The sequence below is a fragment of the Gopherus flavomarginatus genome, chromosome 4, assembly GCF_025201925.1.
Source record: "Gopherus flavomarginatus isolate rGopFla2 chromosome 4, rGopFla2.mat.asm, whole genome shotgun sequence".
In the NCBI taxonomy this organism is placed as follows: Eukaryota; Metazoa; Chordata; order Testudines; family Testudinidae; genus Gopherus; species Gopherus flavomarginatus.
This window is the reverse complement of record NC_066620.1, coordinates 50,759,811-50,776,718: the sequence shown is the minus strand read 5'-3', so window position 1 is coordinate 50,776,718 and position 16,908 is coordinate 50,759,811. Positions and strand designations below refer to the sequence as shown.

General features: G+C 36.1%; 1 protein-coding gene across 7 annotated transcripts in view; it reads left to right on the top strand.

Annotated features, from left to right (window-relative positions):
* The window catches only part of ESRRG (estrogen related receptor gamma), a 489,078-nt gene that overhangs the window by 283,322 nt on the left and 188,848 nt on the right, over positions 1–16,908 (top strand). Inside the window, exon 1 of one of the 7 annotated variants that reach the window (XM_050950235.1) lies at positions 1,372–1,532. The exons of the other annotated variants lie outside the window; for them this stretch is intronic. Coding sequence (XP_050806192.1) covers positions 1,477–1,532 — 56 coding nt within the window. The 5' untranslated portion in view covers positions 1,372–1,476. Of the gene's footprint in view, positions 1–1,371; positions 1,533–16,908 lie in introns of those variants that run through there. 7 annotated transcript variants of the gene reach the window in all.

Here is a 16,908-nt window from a genome sequence, read left to right as displayed (position 1 = left end):
CTGCAGGCTGGCAGAAAAAAAAAATCTTTCTCTGAAACCAGAAAATAAGTATATTTTAGCTGTAATGTTAATAATAAACTGTAGCTTTTGAGGGAAATTTATCATACCCTCATTTTTCAGCTGCTCCTTGTAAAATTTGTGTTTTCAGTGTAAACGATGTCTGATTTTGTGTATGATCACTTGCTTAAAATTGGTTTATTCAATGAGTGTTCTTTATGAGGTGGATGACTATGACTTATAAAAAGCAAGTGGTTTGGAGCTATTGGGTTCAAAGATGATTATGTAGGTAGTGACATATATACAAGTTATGGGTTTGATATATTTACTTTCCTTCCAGTTTGGTAAAATTTGCTTTAGAAATAAATTTTAAAAAAAATCAAAACCTGCAGGGGTACGTATGCAGACCTACCACAATGCAGTCTGATCTTGTTCAAATGAAACAGGCTGAGTTTAGTCCATTATAATCCCTGCTCAGTTACAAAAGAAATTGATCAGTGCAGGAGCTTTTCCTTCTGTTTATGATCAACATCTAAATGTTTTGCATTAGTGGCTAATGTGTTAAATATGCCCATATTAACATGTATCTACTATAGGTATATGTACACGTATGTGCTCTCAGCAATGTGTGTACCTGTGCTGTTAAAACAGATTCATTTTTAAAGTGTAGTTTTTCTGTCAAATCTGTACTGAATGAGATTTTCAGTTCTAAATACATATATATAAAATTGAAAAGTTACAGTTAAAAGTTCAATTACCCAGAATCTTTAGAACAATTAATTTTGAGTTTAGCTGCTCAGTATGTACCAGAAAAATTAGAAGATAAAAAATCATTTATGCATGAAAAAAAGCAAAAGCACTTAAACCCTCCCTACCCCCCAGCAATCCCCTCCTCCCCCAACAACAACAGTTGAATAAACAGATAATGGCAGCACAAACTTAGTTCTCTACCTTATGATGAATTCTTCACAACATTAACTGAGAGTCTGCATGTATTTCTTCCATTCAAGGTACCTGGCTAACAGTGTTTTAAGTTACAGAAAACATCTAGAGCCTAGAGAGTTATGCTAATTAGTTTTTCTTTGTAGCCCCTTAGAAAATATTGGTAGCATTTACATTTCTTTTTATTAAGTCCCTGCTCTCAGTTTTCAGTCTCTTTCACTTTCTCCACCCTTTGTACCTGCCTGGCTCTTCTCAATCTGTGCAGCCTCTGTTCTGCTCATATCTGATTGGCTAATGTGCTACCAATCCAGTATCTGTCTGGGCCAGTGGGACTGCATATGTAAAGCCCTACTTCATATTAATAAGCTCCAATCGGGGCTTTAAGTCCTTGATTAGGAGAGTGAGAGAGCTTTTGGTCCCAACTGGCTGTGCCTATAGGCTTGTCACCAGGAGAACATTTGTGTTAATTGCACTGTGCTCTGTCAAGGAAACTTTGATTTATTGCTGGGGTGCACAAATAATGGTTGCCGAGCGCACATGGATTCGGTAGAACTTTGCCTTCCTGAATCTTTTTCCCTTCACTACGAAGAAGAGTAGGTACCTTTCTTCCTTTCTTTTTTTGTTCTTTTTTTTTTAAATGAAAAAATGTAAACACTGATTCAAGTAGTGCTTTGTAGCTTCTGTGTGCATGAATGGTCGTTTGTGTCTGTCTTGTCTTTTTTGTGCTGAGGGTGATCTGCTAATTCAGTAAGTGGAGAATTGTTCTCTGACTACAATGTTACCTTTGAGTCAAAGCCCAGTGACTGTCAGTAAAACAGCTGTGTGACAGTCACTTCTTATTCAGGTACTAATAATAGGCACTTGGCACAAATGCTTAGTGAATTGTTAAAATATGCCTTGAAGTAGAACACGTTTTCCCAGGGAAAAAAGGTTTAAAACTAATATATTATGAAAATGATTTATATTAGTGCCTCTCATGTATTTTCAATATGACAGATATTTTGCTCTCCCTGTCATTTCTGTCTATGTGAAGTTAGCAGGGAAAATAACAGAACTGTTAATACCTCTTTAAGGATGAATATTCACAACTAGCCTTCCACAATTCAGGTCTAAAATACTATTCAACCAGCACTTCACTGACAAATCAGTCTATTTAGTAAAAAGGAAATTGTGTGCCTTTTAATAAAGGAGAAGAAAATACTGAGGAAGAAAAGAACCAAACTGGTTTTTAATGTTTTGTACTTTAATAGAGAACTGCTGGAATGAAGTACATTTGTTCCAACTAGCCTGTAGCCTGTTTTGTTTTATTTTGTTGTTTTTTCCCCCTGAAAAAGACTGTACATTACTTTTTAATGTGTTTAGAGCGAGAGAGAGAGAATTGTTTCATCTGTACCTATTAACTACCTAGTTTTGTATACATTTAGGTATACATACTTGAGATAAAGAGCAGAAAACCCAAACAAAATCCAGCATTCTAGTGCTGATGAGTAGCTTATAAACTTGATCTCAACGTATACTCAGGATTAAATATTAGTATATCATGGGAGCTGTCATTGATTCATTTTTCTTTACGTGAAGCTAGTTATTTTTCTGTGCCTTCATATTATGCTAGCAATGAATGTTGTAATACTGAAGAAAAAATGCTAATAATAAATATAGCCCTAGATATACTGTGTGGGAAGGCTGTTTAGAGAGGTGACAATGTATTATAGGTAGATGCCCACTAGCTGTCCTTAGTGTCTGCATATTGCATTGCTATTTGTAATTAAGCCAGAGATGGAAAGTGACTTACAGTGACTGTATGTTGGTGATATAACATAGGAACTAAAGAGAACAGCAGTAAATAGACTTGCCAATGGGAGAACAGTTCGAGGTGAGAGAGGGAAGAACCCACTATAAAACTGCAGAGTTAAATAAATGAAAATAAACAAAGGTAGGATGCCCACTAAGATATGGTTTATAGGTCCGTGCTCAGTGAGCTGCTGTATAGTGTAAGAATGCAATGGCCATAGCTTTCACTTCATTTTTTAAATTTTCTCTAGAATAATTTTTAAAAAAATTAGATAGGAAGAGGTTCTTTTTTAAAGGAGCTTTCCTGAATTTACCTTCTTACAGCTAATTTGAATGATTAGTTTAGATAAGCCTCTTAAAGTAGATGCATTTAAATGAAATCAGGGCACATGTCTTTTTGGCTCTGCTGCAAGATTTAAACTAATTCTGCTCCCCCTCCCCCCACACCCCCTGGCTCAACTAAAAGTCTTCTTAAAACAATCCAATTTACTTTCCGGATGTAGGGTATGATGGGTGTGTGGTTGAGTGGACAGACAGAAATATCTAATGCTCAGAAACACATCTGTCTCTGTCTCAGTTAATAAATCCCAGAACTATCAATATTCATAGTAGTTGTATTTTGACTGCATGCTGTCATGTGCACATGCACAGGAAACCACGGAGAAAGCTATACAGATGAAATAAACATCTCTACAAGTGGACAATTTCTACAGTAATTATTATGGAGAGAAGGATCCATGCTTAAAATTGACAAAACATTTTGGGATTGCACAGACATCTGTCTGACCATCACTAGGTATGCTTTGATTTTAAGGCAGAACGTGTTAAAGAATGCAGTAACTTAAAGCCATCTGCAGCCTTGGTTTTTGCTTTTCAGCAGTGATAATGATAATAATAATTAATAATAATACTTAATAACCTAACAGTTGCAATAAATATATCTGCTCATTTTGACATATGTGTCAGTTTAAGCATTCTAAATGAATCATTGTGCTCATAACATGAAATCTCTTACAACCTCTGATTAAAATGTAACATTGACTACAGGATTATAGAGCAGACTTAATTTTACTGACTGTTTTAACAGTTGTCACAGCTGTTGGAAGAAGGAAAGGCAATTGAAACACTCCAAAGAAGGGGAGGAGGGGGAGGAACTAGTTTAGTACATTTAAACATGATCTCTGAGTGCCAAACATAGAAAACTGAATAGATTTGTGACTCCAGATAGCTTCTGTGCACTGTACATTTGCCCTTTGTGGCTCACTCTTATCTGTTTCATGAATTTGAACCCCTCGACCCCTTCCCTACATCCCCCATTCAAAAATATGCAGAAGAATGTAATTTAAAAAAAAACAAATGTGACTGCTACAATGTTGCATGGATTTTTATTTGATTCTGCAGTATGAGAAATAAAATGCACAGATTATGAGCAGTAAGATAAGTGTAATTTAGATAACCAAAGTGGATCTAGTCTGGAGTCACGTACAGTAAAAAAAAAAATACTTTTAATATGATAACCAGTGTACATATTTCATATTATTTTTATAAACAGTATCATGTTTCAATCTGGGAATGGTTTGTGTGTTTACTTATTTTGTGTGTGTGTGTGTGTGTGTGTGTGTGTGTGTGTAGTATATATCTGAGAGAGAGTTTGTCTTAGTTTCATTCTTCCCCTATCAAAATATTTTGATATAGCTCATATTTCCAAAGAATTTGATCTGGAAATACCTGCAATTTGTGAAGGTGGGGGAAGGGTGGACTATAGAACATTTCTACATCAATTAGTGGGAAATGGCAACTGACTTCAATCTACAGTTACTGTCTTCAAGGTGGAGATTTTTAATCTCACATATTAGAGTCGTTGGTTATCTTAACCTTTTTTAAAAAATAAAGCAAGCAGTTAGAGTTCAAGTCCAAAAGCTATAGGGTCTCAGCTGCCATACCAAGCACACAATGTAGAACCAAGCTTTCTGGTATGAAGTAAACCCAAAAGTGTGTCTGAATGAATAGATTCCTTTTGTGTTCTCTCCTTGGACAGCAAATGGGCCTTCTTCCATCTTTCCGTTTTTGTTTTTGCTTTTAAGTTCTGTTTTTTGTTTTTCATAGACTTCTTTGGCAAGTTTTCAAATCCTGTGGAAAGTGTAAAGGGCTTGTTCTGAAATGGCCCTTTGACAGCTTTCCATTTACTGGGGCTGGCCCCTCTTTTCGTGATGGTTGCTCTTTTTAATGTGTTTATGGTTGTGCTCTTTTATTTACTGAGCCTGGTGCGTTGCAGTGGTAATTAACCCATGTTATTAGCAAAGCCCTTGTGGATATCCATTAATTCTCTTGAATGGCTGATAATTTTCTCCACTGTTTTTTTTTCCCCTTTTCCATGGCATGCTGTCCTTTTTTGAAGAGCCCTATGTTTTAAGACGTTTTATAGATTTATTTCACTAAAGCCTCGACATATAGAAGGCACTGTACCTATACTTCTACACTAAGGAATACCTGTACTCTTGGCAAAGTGTTTTCAAAGATGTTGATGGGGAATGGAAGCAATAGAGAGAAGCGATAGGAATTATTTATTTAATTGTTATTTTCAAAAACACATGCAAAAAAACAAGGAATAGTCTGAGCCTTTACTTCCTGGAGCTGCGTTGGACTATTGTGACAGTTCAGGTGTTGGTTTTGTTGTTTTAATCAGATTTCAACTTAGCTAATAGCACTTTGGGCATTTAAAAGAAAATATTGAGCCAGCAGAAAAATACTTGTGCTTGCGCTGCTGAGAAAAGATAAGGACTGCCTCATTAGCCAAGCCCTACTTTTGCAATTAATTTCAAATACATGGTGCTATTCATCAAATACAGAAGGTAACTTGTCTACGATTATATTTAACAATACTTGAAGCATACTTTGCTGAGAGTGTCTAGCAGCTATAGTATGCCCACATTTCTTAAAGCTATATGAGCCAATATTGTATAGCAATATCACAGATTATACAGTGAAAATATATTAAATCCTAATTATTTTCCAACAGTGTGATTTAAATAGGATAGTCATTTTACTGAATATTTCCAATTACAATGGCCCTTGACATTTGGGGTGCTGTTTTTGCCCCATTGCAAGTATAAGTAAGAATGAACTTATTAACACATCTATTAGCACCCTTCAAACAAATGGCCCCAATTATTAGTAAGTTTTGCTAATATTATATCAGTCATTACAATGCTTAGGATAGAGATAATACATTTGGAAAGAGCTCTTGGTCAATGTTCCTACTGAAGTTGAAAGTAAGCTCTGTCATGAGATAAGCTTTGATATGAATTCGTGCTTCATAGCAGATTCATGGAGGAAAGAAACAATAAAATGTTGATATGTTACAAGTGCATATGAGCCTTATGCTAGCGAGCTCTCTGGAGGAAATCTGTGATTATGCTGGGCCAGTTTGTTCAGTTTTTATCTCTTTTACATCCACTAGTCTTATATTAAATTGTCATTGTCCTAAAGCACATGAGAGAAAAATGAATTGCACTCCTTGACATGCTCTGACAGTGAAATATTTAGCCTCTCTGTCTCCAATCATACTCATGTGTATGTTTGATAGTGCAGGGATGACATCAACAATCTCTGCAGCTTGACATTCCACTTATTACATGTTCTTTTACATTTCGTACATCTTCTTTTACTTTGACATCACTGATGTAATCACATGCATTTATTTATATGTATAAATCAATTATCAGTCTACATACAACAGATTGTGTCACACGTGTGCATGTTATACATTGTATGTCGTGTGTATATACAGTATACATGCAAAGATCTTTCTCAACTTTTCTGCATGCAGGTACCTTTCTGAGAATTTGTTGTTTTCATCTATTGATTTTGCTTGTCCTAGAAGAGGGAGTTAGCTGAATAAATAACAATGTCCATATTAAAGTTCTTGTTTCTGATTTTGTCAGATTCTTCATAGATTCCAACATTTTTAATTTTTGCATTAATATTGTTTCCATGAAATATGCCACCCTTTTCGATAAATAATTTGACCTTCCTAATAATTTATGTAAGTAATCATATTTAGGGGCATTCCTGTAATTTTTGGCCTTTATAAAAAAAAATCATTGTAAAAGCACACTTCCTCTGACATATGGTACTGTTTTATTAAAATATTATTTGTTTTGTAGAAAAAAGTACCTATCCTTTTTAATGTAAAGCCCAATGCCTTTAGAAACCTATATAAAATATAGGTTCAATTTTAATTTCTTTCAGCTCCACCTCATCCCCACCAAAAGTAATAAAAAAAAAATCAAAAAATCATCCTTTGGTAAATGTTTTAAATTGCTCTTGGCAAAAGGTAAAAGTATAGTGATACGTTAATGCAAAAAAAAAATTTCAAACTGAATTGTGCTTTTGCGGGCTCATGTGTGCTCTTTCTTTATTTCTTACAGGGATAGTATTTCTCCATTTCTGTAGTACTTTGCAGAATAATTAAGATGCAATAGATATTATAAACCATTGACTTTTGATAAGTGCTCCTTAAAACGACTCATATTTTTGTAACATTCTGAAAGGTTTAAACCTCTTAGCCTTATTTGTTTATGTAATGCATGGAATATAATTACAGTATTCTGTATTTGCTTCCTTTGTAACAACAAAGTGTATCTTTCCTCCTCATTGCTCTATCGGGAGGTTAGTGTTATTGGGAGTCCTTCCTTTCCAAATAAGTTATTTTAATTACGGAATCTTTCTGAATTATGAAGCTGAACTTTATCATCTAGTGCAGCATTTTTGAGCACTTCCTTTCAGATGGAAGTACAATTGAATTTTTTGTTTTAATTTTTTCCTACATCTTTGGTATGTAGAAGTCTGCTGCTGATGTCATGTACAGATCATTTACTGATGAAACTTTTAGAATTGGTTGGGGGTGGGTGCTGTTTTACTCTATATGTGACAAACTTACAATTTTTCTGCTTGATTTCTGATTTTGAGACAGATGACAGGATTTTAGATTTGGACAACATTTATGTAGAATTTCCTTCAAAAATAATTTGCATGCACACTATCTGATTTGTATCAAACAAATATGCAAAAAAAAAAATTACTATTAAAAATGTACATTGTATCTTCTCAATGACACACCCTGTAACACAGGACATTACACATGCAATTGTGGAGTGGTTCAATATACTGCAGTAACTTAGTATGGCCTGGGTTTATTGAACAGAAATTCCTTTCCCCCAGTCTAATCAATCAGATTATAATATCCTGTGTAGAACTGTGCACATTTGCTTATGCATGTAGTCATGTATTTTACTGAAACTATTCATTTTTTCAAGTAAAAATCTAAAAAAAAAATCTTAGCAGCCTTTTTTTATAGGTGGGATAGACGTAGCTGGTTAAAGGGTTGTATTCTGAAGCCAAACTTTAAAACAGAATACTTTTAGTCTCTAGACTATTGCTTTGTTATAATCCCTTGTATCTCTTATTCCTCTGTCTTTTCATGTTGCTTTGAGTGAAACAAAATTGCACATCTCCTTTTCATCATTTTGATTGGAACTGCATACTATATATAATGTGTTTTGGCAGCACTTACCTAGCCAAAGAAAACAAATTAATATTAGCCATGCTGAGGGGTGTCAGAAGTATCACAGATGTGTCGATTTAGCTTTGCTCCATCACACACCCTTTCCTTAAACAACTGGTCAAGCTGTCGCAAGATGTACTGTGGGCTACAAAGAGATTCTAATAGGTGTGATCAGCGATTGATGGATGTAGCTAGTTAGAATGAGAAGATGTTGATGATTTGCTGATGCTTATTTCGAACATCGTCCCCCCCAAAAAGAGAAAAAAAGCCAGAAATTGACAACGTAAAATCATACTTTATCCCATTAAAATCTTGCAGATGTAACCATATGTAAGTCCATATGAAATGAAGATGCTGACTTGCCCCTGAGCACTAGTTAAATTCTTTCCCATATGAAGGTTTGAGTGAGGAGGGGAGGAGGAGATGGCTTGTTTTATTAAATCCATCCTTATCCATCAGATTCTCTGTCCCCTCCCCCGCCCCACTTTTGGTTTTGTTGACAGATATGTTCTTGGAGAAAACAACTACTTTTGCATCTCACATCTGAAACTTTTAAGCATATGTAAAACTGGAAAACCGAATGAAAAACAATAGTTAATATAATAGTGAAATTATACACTTCTTAACCTAAGAGACCTGCCCAGTTTAGTCAGCTGGGTTTTTCTGGTAATAATTCTCCACATATTGAAAATGCAACAGAAAGGACTGAACCATTATGTTTTATAGCTATTTGCTTTCATTTAATTCCCGCTCCCCCCCCCCCATGCAGTTCACTGTTTGGTAATTCCTTCCTCAACTTGGGTGTAGGGTTCAGTCTTTTTGGAGAGGATAAGTGTTATTGTCCTTGTGTGTTAAAGCTGCTGTTTTCCTTCTTAAATAGTTCATGGTGCAGTTGACTGACAAGTGTCATGGCTAAAATAATTGTCAGAGGAATTAATTTTGGAAAGCTGGTGGACGTTGCTTAGTGAAATAATTTGATCATTTTACTACAGTAAAGTGTGTCCAGTAAAAGTACATGCTAAGGTAAAAGTAAATGCCATTTTAAAAACAAAACATTTTGGTTACAATTCTGAAAGCAGACAATGGGAATCACTATCAAAACAATTTTTAATGAAATTCTCAAAAAAAATAATTATACAGCAAAAGATTTTTTTCACTAAAGTTGTTTAATGGGCCATGAATCTAAGATTTCCACTACTAAATTATATTCATTTTTCCAGCAGTGAAAGAATTTGCTGGCAATCTTCTCAGAGCAGCCGTTAACCTAGTGGGACAGATCAGATGTTTTGAAGTGGCATGAAATGCCATGTCTTTAACCAACTGTTCCCATGAGCAATAAAGGGGTAAAGCCAGAATTCCTGATAACTGAATAAAGGCTTATGGGCACCACATCATTCTTCTATCAGGAGCTGATTGTGTACAGTTGGTGCTGGGTCATGTTAAAAGAGCTGAGCTGCCACTGTCAGTGGTTTACATTAGTATGAATGACACCTGTCCTATCAATCATGGGGCCATGGTGTCACAGATGGAGAAGCAACTATCGGCTGAATTACACAGCATTGCACACTTGGCTTAATTCATCTCATTGTTCTCCTACAAATCTAGGGGACGGCTCATTCAGTTCCTGGAGTCCAGACAGAAGCAAGAGATGGGCTCAGGTGGTGGCACGTGCCTGCCCTTTTCTGTTTTATCAGAGGTATTCAGCAAAAGTCAGTGAGTGGGCATGGGAAGATGGTGCATTCATAGACAAAAGCTTAAGCAGCCGGTTCTTTCATAGGGGAGGATTTTGTAAGTAATCAACTATTCAAATAAACTTAAAATGTCTTCTAAAATTCCATGAACTCTGTCTATATACTTATATGGCTTACATAAATCCACCTTTACATTTCATTTTTAAATTGCTACATAGTACCTATCAGTTTAAAAGTAAATCGTGCCAAATTCTCCATTGAACTCATTGGGCTTACTTTAATTTACACTGATGTACTGTACGTGTGAGGAGAATTTTGCCCTGTAAAAATGAGGCCCATTTTTCCTACGTCTTACAATCAAACAAAATCTTACAAGGATTTCCCTTTCTGAAACAGAAATTATAATAAAAGATCTACTGTGTATTTACCAGTAAAAGTATCAATATTCTGTGAGATACTTTTTTAAAAATCTTCAGTTTGCATTTTATGAGTATTTTAACAAATTCAACAGGAAAACTAAGGCTGGATCATCATGAGTGTCAGTCTTGGTTTCAATGTTGTCTGCAGCCTGGGATGATAAAGGTGGTTACATGCCCCTTCACAAATCATTGCAGTTTTTTCTACAATTATAGGTGGCTACAAGAAAGAAAGAAAGAGAATAAATTAAAAGGATGAAGAATTAGTAAGCCAAAATATTTTTCAAATAATTTTTTGTCTCAGGACTTGTATGCTATTTCCCAAATAGCTGCTGGACTTAAATGTCCATGTGGTGTTTAGTGGGAGATGTTCTGTACTGGTTTGTTACTTCAAAAGCATTCATTTTCAAGTTCTCCTATTTTCCCCTCATCCTTTTTACGTTGTACTTTAGCTGTGTGCTTTTATACTTTAAAATTGTTGTCAGTCAGGGATATTCCCTGCTGATATTTTTGTTACACTAATGTCAAGCAGAAAACCTATGGCATGCTAAATCAGGCTACAGTGCATCGAAGACACAGCTTATGTTTGATTGTGTGTAAATACAGTTAGTTAGCTGGGTTTATCTGATAGCCTGGCAGAAAGAGAGAGGAGCAGTACAAACTGTTTTCAGTAACTGTGCTGTTCATACTCCTGATAAGATTGAGAGTGCTTTCAAACTGCTGATATGCTTTAAATAAGAAAAGAATAATCACTTCCACTGGCACCGGCTTATCGAGGATAAAGTAAAATGCCAACACTTTTATGTTAGCAAAAGTAAATGTTTTAGACAATTTGTGCCTTTTTCCATTTGCATTAAATAGGAGGGTCCATTTGAGGGGCTATAATGAATGGAAGGATTTATTACCTTGACAAAATTACAGGTGAATATGTTGAGAAAGGAGGCCTCAGCAACAATAAGAGCTCGTTTTATAAGTGGGTACAGCTATTTCATGCATTCTGTAGAGAAATTTGGTATTTTTGTCCTTTCCCATCCTATTAAATGCAACTACTAAACTTAAAGGTGCAGTTACTGTGTATTCCAATATATTTGTCTTGTTCTTTTTGAAGGTATCGGTGACACACATTTGAAATTCAGTCATAATACTATTTTTATAAAATAATGCCTGAGCATTTACTACTGTGACCCACTGAGGCTCTCGCTTGGTGTGTATTTTCACATCCGAGAGAGAAAATGTATCTCAAAATTCACTCTGGGTAAATCTGGCATATTTGCAAGAAAAAATGTGAGTCATCATTAGCTTATAGACACTGCATGGAGGGAACGTTTGCTTACATTATTAGAGAGACAAGACAGGCAAAGATATCTTTTATTGGACAAACTTCTGTTGGTAAGAGAGACAAGTTTAAAGCTACACAGTGCTCTTCCTCAGGCTGGGAAAAGTGTTTAGAGTATCACAGCTAAATACAAGATCAAACAGATAGTTTATCTTTCATTATTACCCTCACTGGGTTTTCTATTTTTGTTTTAATTCTATTACTGTTATTTCTAGCTTCTTTGCTCTTTTTCATGCCTACAAATAATTTTGGTGTATTCAGATTTGATAAATGATAGTTCACGAGTAGATTGATTGATTTTGGATTATTATTGATTACTCTCAATGAGATCACTGGGACATACTCAGATCCATAGTATTCGATTAACCAAAGCACCACTGTTCTATACATTTAGCAGCAGTGGAGAATTTAGGAACGGAATGTTCACAAGCTGATAAATTGACAAAGCATTCAGCTTTAAATAGCCCTTTGTTTGGTATTAGCTTGCCAAAATATGTTTCTTCGGAAAGTTCGTTTTCACAAGTCTAAGCTTTCAGTAAAAGAAAGGTCATTGGTTTAAGGTTTATTAAATTTTAGCTAAAAACAACTGGCTCCATTTGGGTGTAAAATAATTTCAGTACTTACTGCAGGCAATCTTCATGCTTTAGAGCTGTAGCTCAAAGGTTTCATTCTTCTATGAAGATGTCAACTGTAAATATAAAAATGCATCACTGAAAGTGTAATGGGTTTAAAGATTTGAACTGAAATAAAAAATCCTGCCTGGGGAAAGCGCTATAATCAAAATAAAGTAGACTTAACTTTTTCCTGAAGAGGGCATACTTGGAAGCAATGCTTGAAGGCAGGAGGTAGTGAGGTTGGCAGGGTTACTCTTCTCCCGCTCCCTCCCCCCCCCCCACGTAGTATAGCTTTGAATCAAAAATACACAGGTTAACCGCTAATACCATACAATAGGTAAATTGCTGCTGCTGCTGTTGAAGTGGAATATTCCATCATTCAAAGCAACTTTACAATCTCACAGAAAGCATCTTGCCATATTAAAAGCCAGGTTCTGAAGTACAGTATTATTGGAGGCTTTTTTACAGATATTAAATTTCTTAGGAGATAAGGACCAAACTTACAGATGACGGATATTTTAAGTGCACTGTAGTTGCAGCCCTGGGTTATTGCTAAGCAGGAATGTTGCAGAATGCAGATACAAATATTTGACCAAAATAACGAGGGCTTTGGATCATATTGATGTTTTGAGAGTGATCTTTAAAGGCACAAATGGGAAGCTACACTCTGACCTCTCATTTGTCCATTAAAAAATCTTCCCCTTTATTTTTCAGCAGTTTGGGCCTGATCCAATGTTAATTGAAGTCACTGGAAAGATTCCCATTGCCTTTAATGGGCTTGTTCAAGCCCTATTACTGGGGAGGAGGAACCTCAAAAAAAGAATGACTTGGTGGCATTGTAGAGAAATGAAATCTGTGGAGAAGTCAAGCTGAAGTGCAAGAATTCATCTCCTGGGTGTGACATTTGTGCCAGTAAAGAGTTGCCGAAGGGAGGCGAGTGAGTGTGTGGCCAGGAAATACTAAGATCGCTACCACATTTTCTATATCTTCTTAAAAGCAGTGGTGGCATTATGCCAGACTCCTCAGCCCTCGATAGTCTAAGAAGGAGGCAGAACAACTCTGAGGCTGAAATGTTAAGGCTCAGTAAGAATGATCCCCTGTCCTTAGTTTTGGCATCTGAATTACAAGAGCAGTTAAAGAATTAAGCTTGTTTAGCGTTTTTTTTTTTTTTTTTTTTTTTTTTGCGAATGAAGTCTTAACCTTCCATTACAAACTGGGAGAAAGAGTTACAGAATATAATACACAACTGTCTAATGCATATTATTCTGACGTACAATATAGCTACAATATCATGAAGACTCCTCATACCATATAAAAGCTGCTAAAGAATGTTATAATCTTCAAGTGAGTTTTCCTTCATGAGATAAATGAAGTTTAATGGCTAGAGAACTGCCTGGATTGGCGTCAAACCTACATTCCTTTCTTTATGAAAGAGATTTATTTGGGTATTTTAGGAGATGCAGGAACTTGGCTCTTAGACAAGAAGCATCTTGGGCTTCTCTCCTCCATAGAAGAAAGCTTACACACAAGGTGTCACAACAGGAAAAATCAAACATTGAAGGCCTGGTTCCCAGTGACGCTAAGTGCAGTAAACTTGAGAAGGACTAGCTGGGAGACGAAGTAGCTAAGAAGCACTGGATATCTGGATATGGTGGAAGGAGGGGGGCTGAAGTTTGACCACTCTCACTAGTAGTAGTACTATGTAGTTTCAGACCCCTTTCATTAATGGTGAGTCCTTCCGTTGTCTCCAGAATAAGATCTATCTGTAATAATAAAATTAAAGAGGAAGGTATTGGTCCAGCTGTGCACCATTAAAGTCATAGGGATTTTTGCCATTAATTCAAGTGAGAGGGGATTGGGTGTTATGGCAAACCTTTTTAAACACGAGTGCCTAAAGTTGGCAATGCCGGTACTGCAATAAAACTGGCCTGATTTTGAAAGATGCTGAGTACTTGCAGCTGCCATGGATCTTGCTGAAATCCAGGGTGTCTCAGCATCTCTGAAAATGAGGCCAATTTTAGTAGATACCTGAACATGGATTTATGTGCCCAGTTTTACACATCTAGGTATGAAGATGTTGGTCTTATGTCTTTATTTCCAAGTAGACATGCCGAGTGCCCTCTGCGTGGGAGTTGAGCACCTTCAATACATCACTGGAGGTGCTCAGAAACTTCCAGGATTCAGAAAAGAGAGAGAATCTTGTCGAATTTCTCCATGTAAAAACTAAGTGCTCTGGCTACTTGCACTGTAGACTCTCTTAGCCTGATTCTGATCTTACTTATGATGGTTTTACACTGTGATAAAAGATATGATTTGTATTGAGTTGTTCTTTATTTACACCAGTATAATTGAGCTCAGAATCAGGCCCTTTGCATTTTCTGTAAATGCACTGAAGAAAATTCCTCAGAAGCAGCAAAATTCCATTTATATAAAGGTTTACAGAGGAAGTTGTAATAATAGTAGACATTTCTGCTCAGACAAATCTATTTATTTTTGTACAGAAAGGAATAGGTGAGTTGCACAGAGAATGTTTAAAAATTGTGTGTTCTTAGCATTTTTAGCTAACATTTTAATCAGCAGAATAAGTTCTAGAGGGGCTAGGCATGAGGATATGTTTTAGCTTTTTGTTATAGGACTAAAGATAAACATGTACACATAAAACCCCATGTTTATTTCTAAACAGTTGACAGTGGAAAAGTAATCGAAGATGAGGCATATTTTACAACTCTTCCTTTTTCAAGTGTTCAGAAGCAATCAGGTCTTTGTTTCCAGTTTAGCAGAGCAGCTTTTTGTTGTAGAGCTGGGTTAGTGAGGATTCACTGAGAGCAGCACAAACCACAATCCATCAGCAGACTGCTAGTCAGCAGCAGGTGTGAACAACATAAAACAGGATTAACACTGAACCAAAGTGTGCACTAAAAACAGAACCCTGCCTTGCTTTTACAAGGAAAGCAAGATAGAAGCATGCTAGCACCATACACGCCTTGTTTACTAAACAGTGTTCAAAAGACTATGTAAATGGCTATGGATCAGCTGCAGAGAAGTAAGTACAAGAATTATTGTGTAATTCTTATTTTATTTAAAGAAGCTTTTATTTTCTTTTTCTTTTTGTTGAATTGCATAAACGAGTTAAGTCCTGTGTTGGAATTCAAAGTTATGGCTTTAATGTCTGTTGGTGGGGATTGGGGAAATAAGAAATACTTGATGTTATGGATGAGAATGTCATCTTTAGTTTTTAATTTCTGACTATTGATGCAGGGGAAGGCAGTCTGTGCCATAATTTTAAGTATATATGTGTGATTTGAGGCTTAATTTCTCTGTGTTCATTTCTTGCATATATATATATTGTTTTTAAAAATTGTTGAGACACAAACACAGATCTACTGCAAAATATGTTGTTTATAGTCACTATATGCAGCACCAATTTTTTTCTTCACTTATGCTCATGCAGCTCCATTAAAGAGAAAGGGTTCCATCTTGGGGAGAGGAGGAAGCGGGGGGAGAATCTGTCTCATGTAATTTATGACTGTTTCTGAGCCACTCTCATCTCTCAGTTAATTCGATTTTATTTGACCTGAGCAATTTTGGTCTTTTAGGAAAACCCATATTTAATTTGAAGTTGTGTTTTTATAAATATTGTGTGTAATTTCTCACTCTCTTTCTCTGAGTTTCTTACATGTCCATCCCTCTGGCCAAAGCTCAGCACCTAACAGCTCCCATTTAGACACCAGAATATGTAGCTAGATTTTTAAAAAAATCCTCCCTTCTCGCTTAGACACTTGAATGAAGTGGGTGGATTTTTCAAAAGCATTCTGCTCCCAACAACTCACTCCTCCGTGGAGAAACAATACAGACTGCTTGCTGCTGAGGTATTATAACAATCTGACCCTGAGCACTTTTAAAAACTTGGCCATAGTCTCTAGGTTGAGTACAATGAATTTAGAAGTTTAGGCCTTACACCACTTTCCTGGGAATAGGACTGGGAAGTCTTCAAAAATATGAGTTATTTTCTTGATGGGACAGAATTAAATATGTATTTTATGCTTTTTTTTAAAAACAATCTGTGTCCTATAATCACTTTTTTAAGATGCTATATTTTACTGTATATATGTGTATTTAGATATGTACAAATTTCCACTATAATTTGCACACACAGTAGCTGCTTTTCAGAGAGTCAAATTCTTCCCTCAGAGGCACATGCAGAGCTCCTATTGAAGGCAAGTTCCTGATAAGCATATGCTTCACTGGAGAAGAGGCCTGTTACTTTGAGGGGATACTGCTGAGGGCCCAGTCCAGAAAACACTACTGGAGCATAATGCTTACCATTCTGAAGTCAGTGGGACTCTTCAGGACAGTAAGCAATATGCCCAGCCACAAGTAGTTGTTCAAAATTGGGCTCTAATGCACTGCGATTAATTTTGAAGCCAATGAGAGCTGCACCATAGGGTGACCAGATGTCCTGGATTTTATAGGTACAGTCCTGATTTTTTGGTCTTTTTCTTATGTAGGCTCCTATTACCCCCAACCCGCATCTTGATTTTTCACACTTGCCATC